We start from the raw sequence: 22,114 nt of genomic DNA, 5'->3' as shown, positions 1-22,114 counted from the left end.
TTGTTCTGAATGAACTAGCATCTGTCCCGGTAGGTTGATGTTCATGCATACTAATTTTAAAATATTTTGAGTGCTATCTATATTGTAATAAAACAGAAAGTTAAGATGAAGTAAGCACACTATGCCTTGACTGAATGTAACTAAAACCCCTGAGTATAACTGAAAATCCTGGAAAGAATGATGAACCAGCAATCTGAGACTCAGAAAAGAAAACAATAGTGGGCAAACTGTGGAAGAAAACTAGAACTTAAAGTACAACCAGTTCAGCAATGAGTTTCCAGCTGTTTTTTATGTACCCCAAACCCCAAGCCTGAATCCAAATCCTGGAACTACACACCAGGAACAAACACAAAGAGATACAAAATAAGTCTTCTCTTTCTGGTTAGAAAGTGGGAATGGAGGGCCTCTATATGGGACTGTGTGAATGGGGGAAATCCCCTGGCTTTTTCTTCTTTTACCTTTCTCATCCAGCCCTGTTCCTAAGCAAGCCCATCTCACAACCAGCAGCTATAGCTGAAGAGACACATAAATCTCTGAGGAAGAGGAATTTTTCTTATCAGAGGACCAGTGGTACAAGGAATGTGACAGAACTGCAAGGAGAAATAGACAAATCCACACTTATAGCCTGAAATTTCAATATTCCTTGCTGTTCAACAAGTAGAAAGAAAATCGGCAAGAAGATAGAAGACTTAAATAACACTATCAATCAACGTGATCAGGTTGACATTTATAGAACCTTCCACCCTAAAACAGCATAATACACTTTCTTTTAAAGTGCACACAGAACAGTTATTAAAATAGATCATTTCCTGGGCCATAAAACAAGTCTTAACAAATTTAAAATGATTCAACCTACAGAAAGTTTGTCCTCTGATCACAATGAAATTTAAGTAAGAATCAATAAGAGAAAGATATCTGAAAAACTTCCAAATGTTTGGAAACTACATCAACATACTTCTAAATAACACATGGGTCAAAGAAAAAATCAAAAGGGTATTTTTGAACTAAAAGAAAATACTACTTATCAGAATCTATGTAACTAACTAAAGCAGTAAACAGAAATTTATAACACTAAATTCCTATATTAGAAGAGAAAGCTTTCATATCAATGACCCCAGATTCTACCTTAAGAAACAAGAAAAAGATAAAATTAAACCCAAAGCAGGCAGAAGAAAGAAAATAATAAAGGACAAAGTATAAATCAATGACATAGAAGACAGGAAAGCAATACAGAAACCAAATACAAAACTGATTCTCTGAGATGTATAAAACTGACAAATCTTTGTCCAAAATGATCAGGACAGTGAGAAAGAATACCCAAATTACCAGTATCAGAAATGAGAATGCTTACATCACTACAGATTATGCAGATATTAAAATGTTTCTCAAGAAGAAACACATAATTTGAATAGTCCTATATTTATTAAATAACTTGAATTCACATTTTAAAACCTTCCAGCAAATAAAATTCCAAGGCCAATTAGCTTCTGAGAAATTGTATCAAACAGTTAAGGATGAAATAATATCAATTCTACACGATGTAGCTTAGGAAACTGAAGAGGAGGAAACTGAAGTTGAAACTTCCAACTTATTCTATGAGGCCAGCATTATTCTGATACTAAAACCAGATATAAAGACATTAGAAAACAAGAAAATGAAAAGTCAATATTCCATGTGAATATAGATGCAAAAATAATTTAAATTCTTAGCAAATCAAATACACCAACCATACAAAAACAAAGTCACAGGTCAGACTTGCCCTCCTTTAGAGCATTGTTTCCTATCATAATAGTCCAAATCAAATAAATAATGAAACTATTTGTACCACATAATTAAGTAAACTGATCACGTTTTCTACTGGAGGTGACTGGCTTGGACATCAACTACTCTGGATTCTGCTAAAGAACTGACGACATTATTCTAACATCTCCTTTCTTACACATTATTTATCTTCCCTGTAGTTCAGAACTTTCTTTTGCTTACTATTTTATGTATTTATCACCATTTCAACCTTGAGACTCTCATCAGTTGTCTAAAACTTTTCTAAAGACAATTAATTGCATCAGGTTTCTACCAATCTCATTTTCCTGAAGACCACTCTTCTGGAGGCTTCTAACCCACCCCAATCTGAACTGCTAGCCCTCTATCCCCTTCTTTTTATTGTCATTCTGAAGGATCTTTCTGCTTTATTGACTTTCCTGTCTCTTGTAATTCATTTCTTTCATTTGGCTGACTTTTTCATTTGATGGATCACATCCTCCAACAGATTCCTTAGAAAGTGTATAAGACAGGCAGATTGTTTTTGAAAATGCATACATCTAATTCTATTCTTGTATTTGAATAATAGTATCAATGCATATGGAATTCAGAGATTGAAAAGTATTTTCCTTCAGAATACTGAAGATGCTGCTTTATTTTTCAGTTTCCAATGCTACGACTGAGAAGTGCAAAGCCAACTCATTCCCTCCCACCCCCCAGAAGCATGAACGATCTGTTTGGCTCCAGTGATTTCAAATTTCACCACAATGTGCCTTAGTTTGGATCTATTTTCATCCATTGTACTAAGCACAAAGTGAGCCTTTTCAATCAGGAAACTTTATGCTCTTCAGTTAAGAAAATTATCTTGAATCATCTTGATGATTTCTTTTCCATTTTCTCCGGTGTTTCTTTTGACAACTATTATTTGAATACTGAAATTCCTGGACTGATCCTGTGATTTTTCTTAACACTCCTCCTTCGTTTCTTATTTTTGTCCTTTTGCTCTATTTTTTCAGAGTTTCTTTCAGCACATTAGTCTCTGATAATTCTACGAAGCTTTTGGTTTTTACTATCAGAATTTCAATGCCTAAGAGCCTTTTTTAAAGTCATATTATTACTCTTTTATGTACTTCTTGTTTCATGGTTATTTTCTCTTATTTCTGGGGATAATAGTTGTATAATTTTCCTCTGCAAAAATGTATGTCTCTCCAAGTTGTTTTATTCCATTTAATTTCTATCTTTCATACATTTAGAGAGTTTCTTCAAATATCTACTCATCTTTGTTAGCTGCTCATATTTAAGGGCAGGGGACTGAAAAGCTGATTTGGAGCTTTGATACATGGAGTGAGCTAACTGGCCTGTTTATTTCAGGAATCTCTGATGACTAAATTTCCTCTTTCTTCTTTTATCTTCCTTTTTTTGGTCAGATTCTCCAGAAAAGACATTTTTTTTCCAACCTCCTGCCTGAAATCTGAAGGTCTAACTGCCAGTATTCTGGGAGCCCAGTAGGAGAAAACAGGAGAGAGATATCTAAGGTCCAATTCTCCCATTTTTAGCATGGGACTTCTGCCCTCAACTATGCCTGGTGTCTCCCAGGCTACAGTGTTTCTGGTTTTCCCCACTCCTAAGGATAAATTTTGCTTTTGGTTAGGGGTGAGGAGTTCAGCGTTTGCCCAGCTGACTGGTTAGTTGGTTTTGGGGAGGAAGTTCCAGAAACCCAATGCTTCTTCATCTGACTTTCAACCAATTGTCACTGCATCTCCATTTCCACACACTGCCATTCTCAAGCTTTTTGAGACCTCTTGAGGTTGTTTTGTTGATTTCCTCTGCTACTGTTGGAGTTCAGTTTTCAATTATTCATATACTCTCCAGTTTCTAAAACTGTGTTGATATTTTCTCCTTCCAATCCTTCTTTACTGATCTTTCAGTGGGTTTCTCGAGGTAACAAACGTTTTATACTCATCCCATCTTTTACTCCTAATACTATTTCTCATTCATTTCAACTCATTATTGATAGTTTTTTATAATTTTCTTTCTGGCCAGGCGCGGTGGCTCACACCTGTAATCCTAGCACTTTGGGAGGCTGAGGTGAATGGATCACTTGAGGTCAGAAGTTCCGAGACCAGCCTGGCCAATATGGTGAAAACTCATCTCCACTAAAAATACAAAAAAAGCCGGGCCTGTAATCCCATCTACTCAGGAGGCTGAGGCAGGAGAATCGCTTGAACCCGGGAGGCGGAGGTTGCAGTGAGCCAAGATCAAGCCATTGCACTCTGCACTCCAGCCTAGGTGACAAAGCAAGATTCCATATAAAAAAAATATATATTTCTTTTGAATAAAGAGATATTACAAATAAAATCTCTAAAAAGTTCAGAAACATGCTTCTACTATCAATTAACTCTAACAATGATACAATTCCTGGTGACTTCAAATTGAGATCAGGTAGTAGTCCTCTGGATCACAGAAATCCCTGGTTTTGTTGTTTGAAGTTTTAGCTTTGTTAATAAAATTCAATTACGCTCATTGATTTGAAAAATATTTTAACTGACAAAGCTCAGAGTAAATTAGGTAAGTGATTTCAAAAATCTATATTTGATATTTAATAAAATTTAAGACATTTAATAATTACAATTTTAGTAGTAATTTGTACTAATTTTATTTTTAGAGTTTTACATAATCTCATTTTTATATCAAAATATGTTTACAGGGAAAATAAGAGTGAATAAGATAAATTCCAGACAGTCATAATACATGCTTATTACTTAAGTATGATTAAGTATTAGCATAAGTTAAAATTTTCAACTCATATTATTCCTCTTTTTAATCTGCAACAAACAGTTTTATAAAAATAGTACAGCTCTAAAAACTGGGAAGAGCAAACTTGGAGAAAAAGAGGGACACGATTATAGAATAAATAAATCTGAAGCTTTTACAGGATTAAAAACTGCACATTTGTAAATCTCACCTTTATTTTATTTTATGCTATTAAAGATTCTTTGAAAACCAAACTCAATAAATGATTGTCTGAAATTTTATAATCTATTCATCATTTTGGGTTCTCAACTCATTCTCTTTCAGATCATTCATTCACCATTTATTTAGTGACTACTATATACTATGTACTTATTATTGGCACATAAGGATACAGCAGTGAACAAAGCATAAAAATCACTGCTATCACGAAACATCCATTCTAGTTTTGAACAGAGAAAATAAACAGAATAAATAGGAAGGTGGTAAGTACTATAAAGAAAAAGGAATACAGAGCTGGTGGTCATGCAATGTTAAATAAGTTAGAAAAGGTCTAACTGGGTATTTCACTGACTCAGAATGTTTTTACCTAGTTTTGAAGTTGCCCCTTCAAAAATTAATCAAAGCCCTGTGATAATAAATTTTAAATAGAAAAGAAAAATAAGTAGAAAGATCCTAACATAGCAATTACCAACAAAAACCATTTCTTCTGAGACAGCTAAGACAACAAATACTATATTGATGAAATTTAAAAAGTCAGTGTGTGATGATACTCCAACAAATGTTGTTGTTGAAAATTCACTTTTGGATCCATTCCAAAAGTGATATCCAGATATATACCATAATGCTTCAAAATTACTTAAAAGTTAATATCATTTAAAAAAACAGGCACAAGACAATATTTAATTTTCATATATCTTGAATAAATAATATATAGATTTTTACATCATATCATTTAAATCCTAAATGAGAAACTAGAATATCTAAACTATACCATGGCAATATCCTAGTCTCCAAATTAAGTACTAGAAAGAAATATCTATCATTATTTTTTGAAATTTAATAATCAATTTGATGAAAATTTACCTTGCCCAGAGCGGCTTTGGCGAGAGTCTACACTTGACTGTCTTCGATCCGGTGGTTCCTCGCTCCCTCCATCTGCATAAAATTAAAAGGAGCATAAGCAAATAGATAATGAGATTGACATAACAGTGTCTCTGACATTATCTACATTTAAAACTACTATATCGATCATTTATTTGTATTTCCTATAATCCGGATCATTAAAATATTTGAGGATTTTTCTTGTATAAACCAATGGTTCTTGCCCTGATTTTTGTGGGTTTACACTCCCCTCTTGAAGTCTTAAGAAAGTGTAGGTGTTTTTCCCCTCCCCCATATGTATATACTCTACTTTGCATATAATGAAGGAAAGTTATCAACACCAAAGTTCAGTCACAGAATTCCAGTTAAGAAGGCCTGATTTAAAACAATCTTTTAAATTAATTACAGCTGCTTTTTCTGTCTAAAGTACAACAGTACATCAAATAATCCCTAGTACTGTTTTACTATAATAAGAATTACATGCGTATGTTTTATGAGATAAAAATCAATAAACCTATAAAATAAATCAATAAAGGCTAAAAACCAAATAAATCTTGAGTTTATTTTACTGTGATTTTTAAAATTATATAGAAACAAATCCATTTCATTATATACATCTTCTTTTAAGAAATAACCAAAACAGTATATTCCCTCATGCATGTTAAGAAAAGCTAAAACAAATTTTACTTTATTGTAAATAATTGCCTCAATTTTGTTATATAGAAACAGAAAAATTATGCATCATAAATTCATTAAAATAGGCACAGTAAAACAGAAATTAATATATTAAGAATGTAAAGTATAATATAAAATATGAAACTAAACCAAGCAAAATCTTTAACATAGTGGTCTATACACCTATAAATTTGTTATCACTTTAATCAGATGAAAAATGCATTAAGGCATCAAACAATTTCCTTTGTTCATTCTTTCATACAATCACTTGTCTTATTTTTAACTTGACAGGGAAAAGGGGTAGTAGCTGCAAGCAGGTTTAATAAAGAGTATTCTTGCTCTGTCATCTACTTATTCTATGGTTTATTCTTTTTAATAGAGCTCATGTAGTAACATCTATTGCTTTTTAAACAGAATGGCCTGTTTTTTAATTCATTATTGATATAAAGCTTCCTTTTAAGTATATTTATTATATGTAAGGCCTAGCAATAATTAAATCCAATTCATGTATATATATCAACTATTCTCTATTTTGTAGAGGGCTGTTAAACTAGCAAGTACAGTAACATTTAATCAATCGATTCCAAATATACGACGACAATACAAAATAATAAGTACATTGCCAGGAAATATTCATATCTCTTAGTCCACAGTAATCTAGTAAAACACTCCACTAATTTAGTCAGATTTGTAAAATAACTTATCACATAGAAAGATACTCAAAGTGATAGGCAACCATATTTTTTCCTCCAGTATGAAAATACTTTTTAAATATAAATCAGTTTATTTTAGTTCTGCTGTTACTATATAAGTTACATTTGAATAAAAATAGACATGTTGACAAAATAAGGTGTTATCTGAAAGACAAATATAAGAAATTTTTCTTTGACATTATTTTTAAAAATTAAAGCAAAAATCTACTCATGGATTATCATCTCTGAATGGCTGATCTGCCTCTGTTGAAATTAAAACTTAAATTCTTTAATTTTGTCCTTTTAAAGGAAATGTGAACATTTACAATTCTTCTTAACTGTATATCAAATTCTAAGTAAACAACTCTATAAATATGGATTCTTTTTAATAAGGCTCAGTATTTCAACTGGGCCAACTCAAATTTAATTTCTAAGTTTTAAACCCTCTAGGATTCCTTCTACCTCACTCTCTTGTGAATTAATATTCAATATGTCCAAAAATCCTAAAGTTTTCTCTTCTTTCTAAAATGTATTTAAGAACAGAGAGAAAGGCAACCAATAATTACTATGTACTCTCTGCCAGGTATTTTACATAGTTCATCAAAGCCCTATGAAGTAAAGACCTATTTCACAGCTGAGAACACTGAAACTCATGGTGACTAACTGAAATCCAATGACAAAACCAGTAAAAATGAAACTGGATTTTAACCCAAGGATGTTTGACTCAATACATCTCTCTGATACTAATTTCTACCCAAATTTATTAAATATTTTGAGTTCAATTCATGTTCCCATTTTATTCTTTTCTCATAAAAACGATGTTAAAAAAGCACTAATCAGTAACTATAGCAATTATTCCTTTACAGAATAGAGGCATTCTAACAAAGCAGGTTATGAGGACTTAGTCTTACAATATAACCTTCCTATGTGCTTCCAATATAAAATCGAAAGATATATTCTCTAAAGAAAAAAAAATGTTTTTCCCAAAAGCCATGTTTGGTGTCTCTGTCTATTCATTCTACTAAAAGAGAGCTTCTCTTGACAATCAACTGGCCACAACCAAAATAAAGTACCTCAGTAGGAATTCTGGTACACTGCCAACCCTATAACCCTCCCTCTCCAGGTCTATATTACTGCTCCTTTCTAATGAAGACCACTATTTAAGAAATTCTAGGGCTGGGCAAAATGATTCACACCTGTAATCCCAGCACTTTGGGAGCCCAAGGTGGGAGGATCGCTTGAGGCCAGGAATTTGAGGTTACAATGAGCTATGCTATGATCACACCACCGCACTCCAATTAGGTGACAAGGGGAGACCTTGACTCTTTAAAAAAAAAAATTCTACACTCTATTAAGAAAATTTAGCACCTGACATTCTGTATACCCATGCTTAGGTAACTAAAGTCCCTATCATGCATCTATTCCCCACATCTATGAAATCTATCACAGCAAGCTTAGGTATACATGCTTTACAAGGAATTCAAGAAAAAAGCTGCTCTAACAAGAAAAGAAGTAAGTAAAAGTAGTTCTTTCTAAATGCTTACAGTGTGAAAATATGATACATTTTCTTTTTAGTGAAAAGGTCAATGCTCATGACATTGATATATGAATTACTCTTATCAAATTAACCACTTGAGATGGAAACATTTTTAACTCACCTATAGTGAGGCACAATGTTAACCTGCATGTGCTGTCATAGAAATTACACTGTGAGAAACAACTAAGAACCCTGACCTGCTTAATGTTTTTTAAAAAAATCTTTAAACACATTTACCTAGAATAATTTGCATTTTAAAAAGATACCCCTTATAGTAGTGTAGAGACTAGGGTGGTGGTTTTCGATACTGGATGAACAAACACATGTGGTTCTACTCTAATAAAATTTTCTTTATGGACACTAAAATTTTCATTTCATATAATTTATATGTCACAAAATATTATTATCCTTTTAATTTTTTTAAACCATTTACAAATATAAAAACCATTCTTAGATTATGGGCCCTACAAAAACTAGGAGTGACCTAGATTTGGCCAGTGGGAAATGACCCCTGATCTAAAGGCAGGGAGATTAGTTTAGAAGGCTAATTAGAGCAATCTCTGTGAAAAGGAATGAGTTGAATGACTTGAGAGTAAGGCCAGTAAGGATGAGAAGGCGGCTCTGCAAATGATGTCCGGCCTAGGGGCCATTGAAAGTTTAATGGCTGCATGGACTCAAGGACCCTTTTCTTGGCTCTCTCTAGGTGATCCTTTAGTGAGTAAAATGTAAAATTCCCAAAAACCACCCCAAAGCAAGGGAATACCTGACTGCTTAATTACATCTTACATCTCAATCTTCTCTGTGCCCAAGAAAGGCTCTTGCGAGGTGACTAAAAGTGCACAATGCATTGTGAAAGAGATTTTTTTCCCCTTAAGTTTATGGTTTTTATTCTAAATAAACATTGCTGAAAACCACAATATCTAGATTATGTGGTAATATCATTTCCTATTTTCATGAAAAACTAATGTGTACATAATTTCTACAGTCTGAATTTGATACTTGGGTTTGAAACCAAAATTATATTTTGAATATGAAAATCCATTTATAAAAATTTCTGTAAACAAGTGTTTTACATAAACACTTCATGATAGTTAATAAGGAAATAAAAGCAGCCCAGCAAAAGTTTCTATTGGTAACCTATTTTCTCCAAATGCAGAATGAAAATATGGCATGTCAAAAAAGACAGACCCAGGCAAAACAGAAGAATACAACAGTCCTCTGTAGAGGACCTACTCCTTTTATTTAATTTGTAATTATTTATAAGAAGTTTTCATGAAAAAAGCACAATGGAACCCAGTAATCATTAAGATGCCTGAGACAGACATCAACAAATTACTAGAGGAGATACGAAATAATATGCCTGTGAATGAAATACAAAAATAAGAAACTCTTTAGAATGTTTAATTTGTATTCTACTTTTAGTAAGGTTACCAGGAAATGTGTGGGAATATATACTCATGTACATACAAATGAACAAAAAGTCAGTATGTGGGCATAATAAGACCTGAGTTTTAGTTCCGTATCTGTCATTTTTAGATGATTTCTCTGAGTCTCAGTGTTTTCATCTGTAAAACTGAGGTCAAAGTAACATCTTCTTCTGAAGGTTGTTGTGAGGTTCAAATGAGCTAACACATGTGACAGCACTTTGTAGTCTCTAAATTGGTGATTTTCAACCAGGAGCAAACCACGGACTTCTAGGGACATTTTTGGTTGTTACAACTGGAAGAGTGCTACTCATTTCTAAAGGGCAGAGGCTAGGGATGCTGCTAAATATTCTAGAATTCACAGGACTGCCTACCACCACAAAGAATTATCAGGCCTCAGATTTCAACAGTGCCAATAGCTGAGAAATATGTTCATAATGTAAATGTTCATAACAATCATAATTATCAAAATTATATACAAATAAGTTAATTATCTTATTGTAAATAAATTTAATATATAGAAAATACGGTGAAAATATAACTCACACTGATATAGCAAATATCAAACTTCACCAAATCTTAAGATTTCCCATATTTACATCAATTTGTTTTCAACTAAAACACTACCAGTTGTACACAGCTGATATTTTCATTATACAGTTCAATACAATTTCCCTTCTTCCATCCCTCCCCAAATTAACCGCTATATCTTAATATGTAAAATCACAAGCATGTTTTTATACTTTTATTACATATATATGCCTCCACAAATGTTTATATTATGTAAGTGTAATGATACTATATCATCCAGCAATGCGCCATTTTTACTTAATACTTATGTTTTGAAATTTATCTGTGTGGACGTTCAGTTTAACTCTAGAATTCATTTTAACTCTAGAATAAAAACATGCATGTTTTTATACTTTTATTACATATATATGCCTCCACAAATGTTTATACTATGTAAGTGTAATGAAACTATATCATCCAGCAATGTGCCATTTTTACTTAATACTTATGTTTTGAAATTTATCTGTGTCGAATTCATTTTAACTCTAGTATTCCACTGTATGAATATATCAATTGTATCTATTCTCTTACTAATGAAGATTTAGATAGTCTCCAAATTTATAGTACTTCAAAAGGAAGTCTGCAATGAACCATTTCCTATAGCACATGTCTAATCTGCTTGTATATAAGCTCCTTGTGCACATGTTCAAGATATAGAAGCAAAACTACTAAATAATATAATGCAAAAACTCCATAAGAGCAACCAAATTTCTGCCAAAGACAGTTGCGTTAATTTTTATTTCCACAAAAAGTTAATGTTCCCATTTCCTCACAATCTCACGAATACTACTCAGGTTTTTTTCATTTCTGCTAAAGAATGCGAATTGGTATCTGATTCTTGTTTAATTTGCCTTTCCCTCATTAATAATGAAGCTGAGCATATGTTTTACTGGCCATTTGGTGTGTGTATATTCTTGTTTATATCCTCTGCCTATTTTTGCCACAACTTTCTGATCTGCACGTTTTCTGATGAGAAATCTACAGTCATTCAAATTGTTGTTCCCCTCTAGGTAATGCGTTATTTCTCTCGGGCTGCTTTCAAGACTTTTTCTTCATCTTTAGTCTTCAGCAGATTGATCACATAGTGATAGGGTATGAATTTCTTTGCATTTATCCTATTAAGGATTCAGTCAGCTTCCTGAATCTGTAAATTTGTGCTGTTTACCAAATTTGACAAATTCCCAGCTATAAGTTCTTCAAATATTATTTTAACACCACATTTTTCCTTCTCTTTTTCTGGAACTCCAATGTTATGAATCTAGATCTTCTGTTATTATCCTACAGATCCCTGTGGTTCTCTTCCCCGTCATCCCCTGCTTTTCTCTCTGTTGTTTAGATTTGGATAATTTCTATGGATCTGTCTTCAAGTTCACTGATTCCTTCTGCAGTCACTTCCATTATGCTACTGAACCCATCAAGTTTGCTTCTTGTTTGGGTCTTTATATTTAGTATTTCTAAAATTTTCATTAGGTTCTTCTTTATACATCTCCTATTTCTTTCTTAAGACTTTATTTTTCCTTTCATTTCAAGAAGGTTCACATGATTGCTTGTTGGAGTATTTTTAAATTTTTTTCCCATTGGGAATTTATTTATTATTATTTTTAATAAAATAAAAAATAGGGTGTTGATTTAATTTCATACATGAGAGATAAAAATTTAAGACTTTTCAGGCTGAAATATATTACACTTCAGAAGAGAGGCATCAATTGTTATAGTAACAATAAAAGGTTTCCTTCATTATTTCACCCCAAAGAGAAGCATTTTTATAATAGTTGCATTAAAATCTTTGTCAGATAATTCCAATATCTCGGTCATCTCTTGGAGTTGGTATCTGTTGTCTTTTCCCTTGCAAATTGCTATTTTCCTAGTTCTTTGTGTATCAATTTCATATGTAATTTGTATGTCAATCTTTGTATATAATTTTGGTTGCATCCGGACATTATGAATGTTTTGAGTTATGAAACTCCAAGTCTTCTTTAATACTACAGGAAATGTTAGTTACATTTTTCAAAGCCTTTGCTATCGATATCTGTACTGCCTGTGTACCCTGAAGTGGTCAGTCAGGGTGCTGGGCAGTGATCTGTTAGGTCAGTTCTAAAGTCCATGGTATGACAATTAGGACCAAATTCACACCTGTGAAGTTCAGGGGTGACTCCAGGAGCTCATAAAAACTTAATGGGGTTGACTTTGAGGTGCCCCTCACAGCAATCTTTTCAGCACTTTCCATTTCCCTAAGACTCCTCTTTTGGTACCCTGACAAACCTAGGGCTATAGTAACCTTGCTCTGCATGTACTTCATGACTATATCTGTGTCTGGAGCACAGTGCTAGGAAGAATGAAAAAAAAAAAAAGCTTTCATTAATAATCTAAAGAATGGCCTGACAACTCTTGGGACTATAGCTCCACCAGAGAGGATGGTTCCCCTTTCTCAGTATTTTGGCTTATGTGAATTCTTGATGTTACCACTAAGGTCGGGGGTTGGGGCAGCAGAAAATAAAACAACAGGAAAGGGGTGGTGAGCATTTGGCATATTCTGAGTGTTGAGTTCCTTTCTCATTCCTCAAAACAGATTTAGAGGGCTTCCACTCTAGATATCTCTTTTTGTGCCCTGGTCACCACTCCTAGCTTTTGAACTACAATGTAAACCTAGCCTCCATGCCTGCCCCAGTGCCAGGTGAGCCCCGACAGCTTCAGGCTCCAGGCTAGACCCTGCAGCCCCATGCTCCAGATCTGCCCTACCACCAGGCTGGCCCCACATACCCAGGGCTCCAGACCTATCTCACCGCCAGGCCATTCCAAGGGACCTGATGCTATAGGCAGGCTCCTAACTACTCAGACTCCAGGCCAGCCACAGGCTCCACACTAGCCCCAGAACCAGGCCAGCTCTCAAAGTCCCAAGCTTCAGACCCACCCTTTGCCAGGCTAGCATCTGTGGCCCCAGGATCCAGGCCTGACCCTGAGGGCCAAGGCTCCAGCTGACCCAGGTCCAGGCCCATCCCAATAGACCCTGACAACAGGACGTACCTTGCAGGCCCAGGCTACAGGACCAAGACTTGACTCACAGACAACAAGCAGGAGGATCACTTAAGCCTGGGAGGTCAAGACTGCAGTGAGCCATGATCGCACCACTGGGTGCAATCTGTCACCCACTGCACTCCAGTCTGGGCGACAGAGCAAGACCCTGTCTCAAAGAAAGAAAAAAGAAAAAACCTTCTGCACAGCAAAGAAAACAATCAACAGAGTGAAGAGATAACCTACAAAATGGGAAAAATATTTGCAAACCATACATCTGATAAGAAGCTAGTATTCAAAATATACAAGGAACTCAAACAATTCAATAGCAAGAGAACAAATTATCTTATTTAAAAATGGGCAAAGAACCTGAATAGACATTTCTCTAAAGAAGACATATAAAGAGCCCACAGGTGTATATATAAACATGCCCAACAGCACTAACCATCAGAGAAATGCAGATTAAAACCACAATAAGCTACCACCTCATACATAATTAATAAGACAAAAGATAAATGTTGCTAGGGATGTGGAGAAAAGGGAACTCTTGTACACTGTTGGTAGTAATATAAAATTAGTACAGCGATTATAGAAAACAGTATGGAGGTTCCTTAAAAATTTTAAAATAAAACTACCATGTGATTCAAGAATTCCCACTTTTGGGTATATATCTGAAGGAAATTAAATCAGTATGTCAAAAAGATATCTGCACTCTCTCGCATATTCATTACAACACTGTTCACAATAGCCAAGAGATATGGAATCACCCTAAGTGTTCATCAACCAATGAATGGATAAAGAAAATGTGGTGAATGTATGGATGAATACACAATGTAATACTATTCAGTCTTAAGAAAGAAGAAAATTCTGTCATTTGCAACAACATGGGTGAACCAGGAGGACATCATGCTATGTAAACTAAGTCAAGCACAAAAAGATAAATACTCCATTGTCTCACTTATATGTGGAACCTAAAAAAGTCAAAATAACTGAAACAGAGTAGAATGGTGGTTGTTAGGGGCTTGGAGGGAGCAGGGGTGTGCAGGGAGAAACGGGGAAATGCTGCTCAAAGGGTATTGAGTTTAGTTTGATAGGAGAAATGGGTGCCGGAAATCTATTGTACAGAATGGTGACTATAGTAAATAATAGTGCACTGCATAATTCTTTAAATTGCTGAGAGTACAGATAAATATTCTCCACAAAAAGCAAAAAAAAAAAAAAGTTTGAGACATCAGATAGGTTAACTAGCTTGATTTAATCCTTTCACAATTCATACATATATCAAAACATCACATTGTATGTCATAAATATATACTTTTATTTTTAAATTATAACTTAATATACAATAAACAGTATATAAAGATTAATAGATTATCCAGAGACAATAAAATCCACAATAATTTTTGTATTCCAACCATTTGAAAAGGAATATATTTAAAAAGATGGAAATACATAAAAGGAAAATTGTAAAAAGGCTCTATAAGGAGTTTATCATTGAATAGGACAGGCATTTATGTATCAATATTAGATCAAGCTTAAGAGATTAAGAGATACTTTAAAAGTAATTCTGAGAGTCTCCTAGTGAAATGACTGTATAATTGTTTGTTTTTGTATGTTTGTTTGTTTTTCAGATAGGGTCTCGCTCTGTCACCCACAAAGGAATACAGTGGTGTGATAATGGCTCATTGCAGCTTTGAGCTCCTGGGCTCAAGTGATCCTCTCATCTCAGCCTCCTGAGTAGCTGGGACCACAGGCACACCAAGACAGCTGGCTAACTTATTTTTGTAATTTTTGTAGAGAACAGGGTTTCACTATGTTGCTCAGGCTGGTCTCAAAATTCTTGGGCTCAAGCAATCCTTTTGCCTCAGCCTCTCAAACGGCTAGGATTACAGGTGTGAGCCACTGTGCCTGGCCCCAGTATTTTTTAATATAAAGACTATAATTCTTATACCTCCCAAATTGAATGGAACCAAATTACTTTTACTTTTTCATTCTATCAGACTTCTTTGAATTAATTATATGACTGATTCATGTCATTTTACAGTTATACAGCATTAGCAATCATTATGTAGAACCTGTCCATATATATATTGAAGATTACATACGCAGTAGATGTCCAGCATCTTTAAAAGCTCAGAATATAGATAAAAGCCCACATATTTTAAACATGTCAGACACTGATGGAAGACACCTTAGTTAAGAACTCTGGGCCATCAAAAAATTATAAAGAAAATTGTGAAAAGGTAGTGGCAGTGGAACAGTTTTTGGATCTTCCAAAATTCCAACGTAAGTATCATCAGAACAATAACAGAGAGTAAAACAACTACCCAGGAACAAGAATTACAATACTGGGTAACAAAGTGTGATATTGTAAGAGATATATCTCTATACACACACACACACACACACACACACACAATACTGGGTAACAAAGTGTGATATTGTAAGAGATATATCTCTACACACACACACACACAATACTGGGTAACGAAGTGTGATACTGTAAGAGATATATCTCTACACACACACACACACACACACACACACACACACACACACACACGTCTTTGTCCCAGTTCCTGACACAGGCCTCTTAATCTTTTGGAATTTCCTGGGTGACGGGAGTGTCTTTTGTTCTAATGAGTTAATTCTTGGTGGGCTCCTGGATGGGGGCTGGTCACCAGAAAGACCAAGCCATGATTAGAAGCTAGGAACTTTCAGCCCATCATGCCCCATCCTCCTGGAAGGAGAGAAGGACTAGAGATTTAGTTAACAGTCCAACATGCCTACGTGACGAAGCCGCCATAAAAATTCCTGAACTACAGAGTTTGGGAACTTCTGGGTTGCTGAATATGTGCACAGTGGTGTGCCCCCAAGGGGGCATGGAAGCTCCGGGCTCTTTATCCAATACCCTGCCTTAAGCATCTCTATCATCTGGCTGTTCCTGAGTCATATTGTTTTATAATAAACAGCTAAACATGTGTAAAGTGTTTCCCTGAGTTCTATGAGACATTCTAGCAAATGCTCAAACCTGAGGAAGGGGTTGTGGGGACCTCCAATTTTTTTCCTTGTCAGAAATACTAGAAACTCAGACTTGCAACTGGCATCTGAAGTGACTGTCATGTTTGTGGGACTGAGCCCTTAACCAATGGGATTTGACTCTAAACTCTAAGTAGCCAGAATTGAATTGAATTATAGGACACCTGATTGGTGTCTTCAGAGAATTGAAGAACTGCGTGGTGGGGAAAAAATGCCCCCACACATCTGGTCACAGAAGTGCTCTGTATGAAGAGTATAGTAGAAGAATACTGTTGGATTTTCCTTTGTACAAAAGGTATCCTTGCAAACCCTAAAATATAAATGGGTATTGCTAAGAACAAACAAAACAGCTATAGACCTGAAACTTAATGAGCATCTAAATGAGACAAAATGGGGAGGAGGGGGCTGGGGAGCAATAGGGTGTATGACAGACCATGAAACTGGCAATCACTAGAATGCAACTCACCGGAAAATACAAAGAGTTAATTTGATAACAGCAGCTGACAATGAAAGGTGTTTGCCCACTCTAAGAACAAATGAGTACATGGGGCCCGCAGTAGAAAGTTCAGAAGAGGCTGGACCAGTTTAGCCACATGTACTCTTGAAACTGATGTGCCAAGCTACGGCTCCATGCTAAAAAGAAAGTCCTAGAAGTGGAATGAAAATTCAGCAGAAAATGGACAAAAGGGACAAAGAAAAGAGAAGGTCTAAATCAAAGTACAAGAGGAGAACAGTGCTAGAAGGCAAGCTGCAATGTAACACTTCACAAAAAAACAACAAAAGAGAAAGCTATGTGGAGTTAGAAAAAGCTATCATGACATGTCTCCTTATACATACTTGGGTAAACTAATTTTAAACAAAAATGATCAACAAGAAAGCATCAGGGTCAAATCCCAAAGACAGGAAAGGAAAGAAAGAGAATAAAAAGCATCGTAATACCTCCAATGAAACTACACCAAAAAGGCTTATTAAAAAAAAATTAAAGCTGTAATATACAATTCAAAACTGTAATGTGCAATTTCAAAAAGTTCTAAAAATGTTAAGAAAATTAGATAACACATCAAAGAGCAATACAAATCAGAATCAGAAAAACTCAGAAATGAAGAGACAGAAATCAGAAAAGAATTATAAATAAAATTCATTTCAGTAATGAAGACTAAACTAGAAGAAACGCAAGATCAAATAAACAAAATGATCTTAAGAGAAAGAGAAGGTTAAAGGGAGGAAATTTTTTAACAAATAAAGAGAAGAAAGGGATTAAAAAGGATTTGCAGGAAAGTGACAAATACTGAAGACAGGCAAAGATGGTCCAGCATAAGGATAAATAGGAATCTCTACAGAAAACCAGAGAGAACAGAAAAACTGTAATTCAAGATCCCTTTTCAGAAAAAAAACCCCTGCATGTATATGTATGTTTTATATATGTATATATACACCTAGTTATATATGTATTTATGTTAATATGTGTATATGCATACATAGACATATATACATGGAAGGATACACACACACACACACACACACACACACACACACACTTGAAACTATGTATTTCAAGAGTACCCTGTATACTTGACATTATCAACTTAGATCAATGCACTAAATTCTACTAAAATTACTGGATTTGAAAAGGGGGGGATCATTTGAGTATTTAAGCAAAACTATCATGTAATCTTTTTGTTTGTTTTTTGTTTTTTTGTTCTTTGAGACGGAGTTTCGCTCTTGTCACCCAGGTTGGAGTGCAATGGCGTGATCTCGGCTCACTGCAACTTCCACCTCCTGGATTCAAGCAACTCTCCTGCCTCACCCTCCCCAGTAACTGGGATTACAGGTGCCAGCCACCACGCCCGGCTAATTTTTGTATTTTTAGTAGAGACGGGGTTTCACCATGTTGGTCAGGCTGGTCTCGAACTCCTGACCTCAGGTGATCCGCCCACCTCGGCCTCCCAAAGTGCTGGGATTACAGGCATGAGCCACCGTGCCCGGCCATAATCTTTAAAATTTTAATTAAATTTGTTTATTTTGAGACAGGGTCTTGCTACACTGCCCACCCTGGTCTCAAACTCCTGGGCTCAAAAACAGCCTCCACCTCCTGCCTCCACCTCCCAAGTAGCTGGGACTGTAGGCACACATCAAACCTCATTTCCAAAACATGATTTATAAAGAAAAAGAAACAGAATAAAATGGAAAAAGATATTTAAAATATACAAAGAATCTGAGCTAAAGATTTTACATTCAGTAAAACTTACCTTTAAGTATAAGGGATAAAGACAAACTGCTATCAACATGTAAAAACTCAGTGAATACTGTTATTAGTTCTTCCTAGTTCCATTAGAAAAAGAACTTTAAGCCAACAAAATAACTAGAAAGATATCAAAATAAGCACTAGTGGTGAGATTAATATGCAGTTGTTTCCAGAATTAAGATTAAATGAGGACTTGTTTTTTTTTGAGACAGAGTTTCGCTCTTATCTCCCAGGTTGGAGTGCAGTGGTGCGATCTCAGCATACTGCAACCTCTGCCTCCTGGTGCAAGTGATTCTCCTGCCTCAGCCTCCTGAGTAGCTGGGATTACAGGCGCCCACCACCATGCCCAGCTAATTTTTGTATTTCTGGTATAGACGGGGTTTCACCATGTTGGCCAGGTTGGTCTCGAACTCCTGACCTCAGGTGATCTGCCTGCCTCAGCCTCCCAAAGTGCTGGGATTACAGGCGTGGGCCACCACGCCCAGCCCAAACGAGGACTTTTAAAGAGAGAGATTGTAGTATGTAATCACTACATGATCTGACAATACATGTACAGTACAACCATAAATGAATGGGGAAGAATAGAGACAGCATGAACAACAACAAAAATTAACTGATTTCAGTAATTGGTGGTGGTAATATTCTCAGACCACTCTCTATATAAGGAGGGATAAAGCAAGCGAGTAATTATGGGACACACTATTTCTATCTTCCCTTACGAACCAGATTTCTCAGTGTGGAAGAAAGGAGCTATGAAGGTAGTACAGAAGTACAGTAAAAATTCTGTAATACTGAATCTATATTGGAAACATCAATACAATCTTATAAATCACAGGTATATCCTAACTCTATCCACTGAAAACGCCTAGAAACAGACTGATCCAGTAGCAGTGGACATGTCTAGTGCCCAGGTTGTGATCTTGAAATGCCATTCTCCATTAAAAGAAACCCAGACTTCTTAAAGAACTAGCTGGTCTGAAAAGGAAATGTACTAAATGAACCTGGAACATCTGACATCCCCAGTAGTAAGGAAACTATCAAGACTATTCTCAATTATGGTCATGTCAAAAAGGTTAGTGAAGAGGGTCTCACTGGCCAGGAGATCATAAAATGTTTAAAGAAAACAAAAAAACAAAACAAAACACTGGCCACATTCTGAGGTTGACAAGAAACCAATTATCTTGAAAACTGGAAAAATGAAAAAAAAAATCAAGCTTTGATGCTGCCTTACCTATATTACTAATAGCCAAAGGATACATAAGAGGAATCTCCCTAAAAATTATTTTGGATAATAAGTGGGACACAAAAGATGGAATTAGAATATCACCATTCTGCAACTTGCAATGAATTAATAGCTGTATAGGCACTGGGCATCAGTGCCTAAAAACATCAAAAGAGAGTAAAAACAAGTGATGATAGGAACACAACTACAGCTTTGCCAAAGCTACCAAACCTGAATCTGGTCAAACTTCCGAATATAGCTGTCAATTTTCAGGAAAAACAAAGTACAGAAGAAAATGTTTAATTGTTCCTGAGTACATATTCAACAAAATCCAGCTACTGATTTTCAAGAAAAGGAAAGGGAAAATGTTAAGTTGTGTCTGAGTACACAAACAACATAATTCAGACTGAAGGAAATTCTACAGGTCCAATGACCCAGATCTCTTAACAGATTTTAAAAAAAACATAAAAAAATTAATTCCCAAAGAAATCAAAGAGATGATACAAACAAAGGAAAAACACCCCGGGCTCATGGATCAGAAGAATCAATATCATTAAAATGGCTATACTGCCCAAAGCAATTTACAGGTTCAATGCTATTCCTATCAAACTACCAATGACATTCTTCACAGAACTGGAAAAAAACTATTTAAAAATTGATATGAAACCCAAAAAGAGCCCAAATAGCCAAGGCAAATCCTAAGCAAAAATATCAAAGATGGAGGCATCATATTACCTGACTTCAAACTATACTACAGGGCTACAGTAATCAAAACAGCATGCAAAAACAGTAACAAAAACTGATACAAAAACAGACACATAGACCAATAGATGAGAATAGTGAACCCAGAAATAAGGCCACACATCTACAATCATCTGACGTTCAACAAAGCTGACAAAAACAAACAATGGGGAAAGGACGTCCTATTCAATAATTGGTGCTGAGATAAGTGGCTAGCCATATGCAGAAGACTGAAACTGGACCCCTTCCCTACACCATATACAAAAATCAATTCAAGATTGAGTAAAGACTCAAATGTAAAACCCACAACTATAAAAACCCTAGAAGACAACCTAGGTAATCCCATTCTGGACATAGGAACTGGCAAAGATGTCATGGCAAAGACACCAAAAGCAACTGCCACAAAAGCAAAAATTGATAAATGAGATCTAATTAAACAAAAGAGCTTCTGGACAGCAAACGAAACTATCAACAGAGTAAATAGACAATCTAAATAATGGGAGAGAATTTTTGCAAACTATGCATCTGACAAAAGTCTAATAATCCGGCATGTATAAGAAACTTAAAAAACCAAACAACCCCATTAAAAAGTGGGCAAAGGACATGAATAGACATTTTACAAAAGAAAACATACCCATGTGGCCAACAAGCTTTTGGGAAAAAAAGCTCAATATCACTGATCATTAGAGAAATGCAAATCAAAACCACAATGAGGTACCATCTCACACAGTCAGAATGGCTATTACTAAAAAAGTAAAAAAATGATAGATACTGGCAAATTGCGGAGAAAAGGTAATGCTTATACACTGTTGGTGGGAGTGTATTCAGTTCACTCATTGTGGAAAGCAGTGTGGCAATTCCTCAAAGAACTAAAAACAGAATTACTATTCAACCCAGCAATTCCACTACTGGGTATATACCCAAAAGAATACAAAATTGTTCTACCATAAGGACACATACACATGTATGTTCATTACAGCACTGTTCACAATAACAAAGACATGGAATCAATCTAAATGCCCATCAATGGCAGACTGGGTAAAGAAAATGTGGTACTTCTATACCATGGAATACTATGCAGCCATAAAAAAGAACAAGATTATGTCCTTTGCAAGAACATGGATGGAGCTAGAGGCCATTATTCTTAGCAAACTAACACAGGAACAGAAAACCAAATACCACACATTCTCACTCATAAGTGGGAGCTAAATGATGAGAACACATGGAAACAAAGAGGGAAACAATAGACACTGGGGCCTACTTAAGGGTGAAGGGAGCGAGCAGAGAGAGGATCGAAAAAAAATATATCTATTAGCTACAAGGCCTAGTTCCTGGGTGATGAAA

The 22,114-nt window shown here is 35.3% G+C and overlaps 1 protein-coding gene across 9 annotated transcripts in view; it reads right to left on the bottom strand.

Moving 5' to 3' along the window:
• The window catches only part of TANC2 (tetratricopeptide repeat, ankyrin repeat and coiled-coil containing 2), a 471,869-nt gene that overhangs the window by 347,686 nt on the left and 102,069 nt on the right, over positions 1-22,114 (bottom strand). For all 9 annotated transcript variants that reach the window (XM_034942670.3, XM_034942673.4, XM_008963747.5 and 6 more), the window contains one exon: positions 5,596-5,667. In XM_034942670.3, the coding sequence (XP_034798561.1) occupies positions 5,596-5,667 (72 nt within the window). The remainder of the gene's footprint in view (positions 1-5,595; positions 5,668-22,114) is intronic.

This window comes from Pan paniscus, chromosome 19, assembly GCF_029289425.2.
Source record: "Pan paniscus chromosome 19, NHGRI_mPanPan1-v2.0_pri, whole genome shotgun sequence".
Taxonomy (NCBI): Eukaryota; Metazoa; Chordata; class Mammalia; order Primates; family Hominidae; genus Pan; species Pan paniscus.
This window is presented reverse-complemented; position numbering and strand designations above follow the sequence as displayed.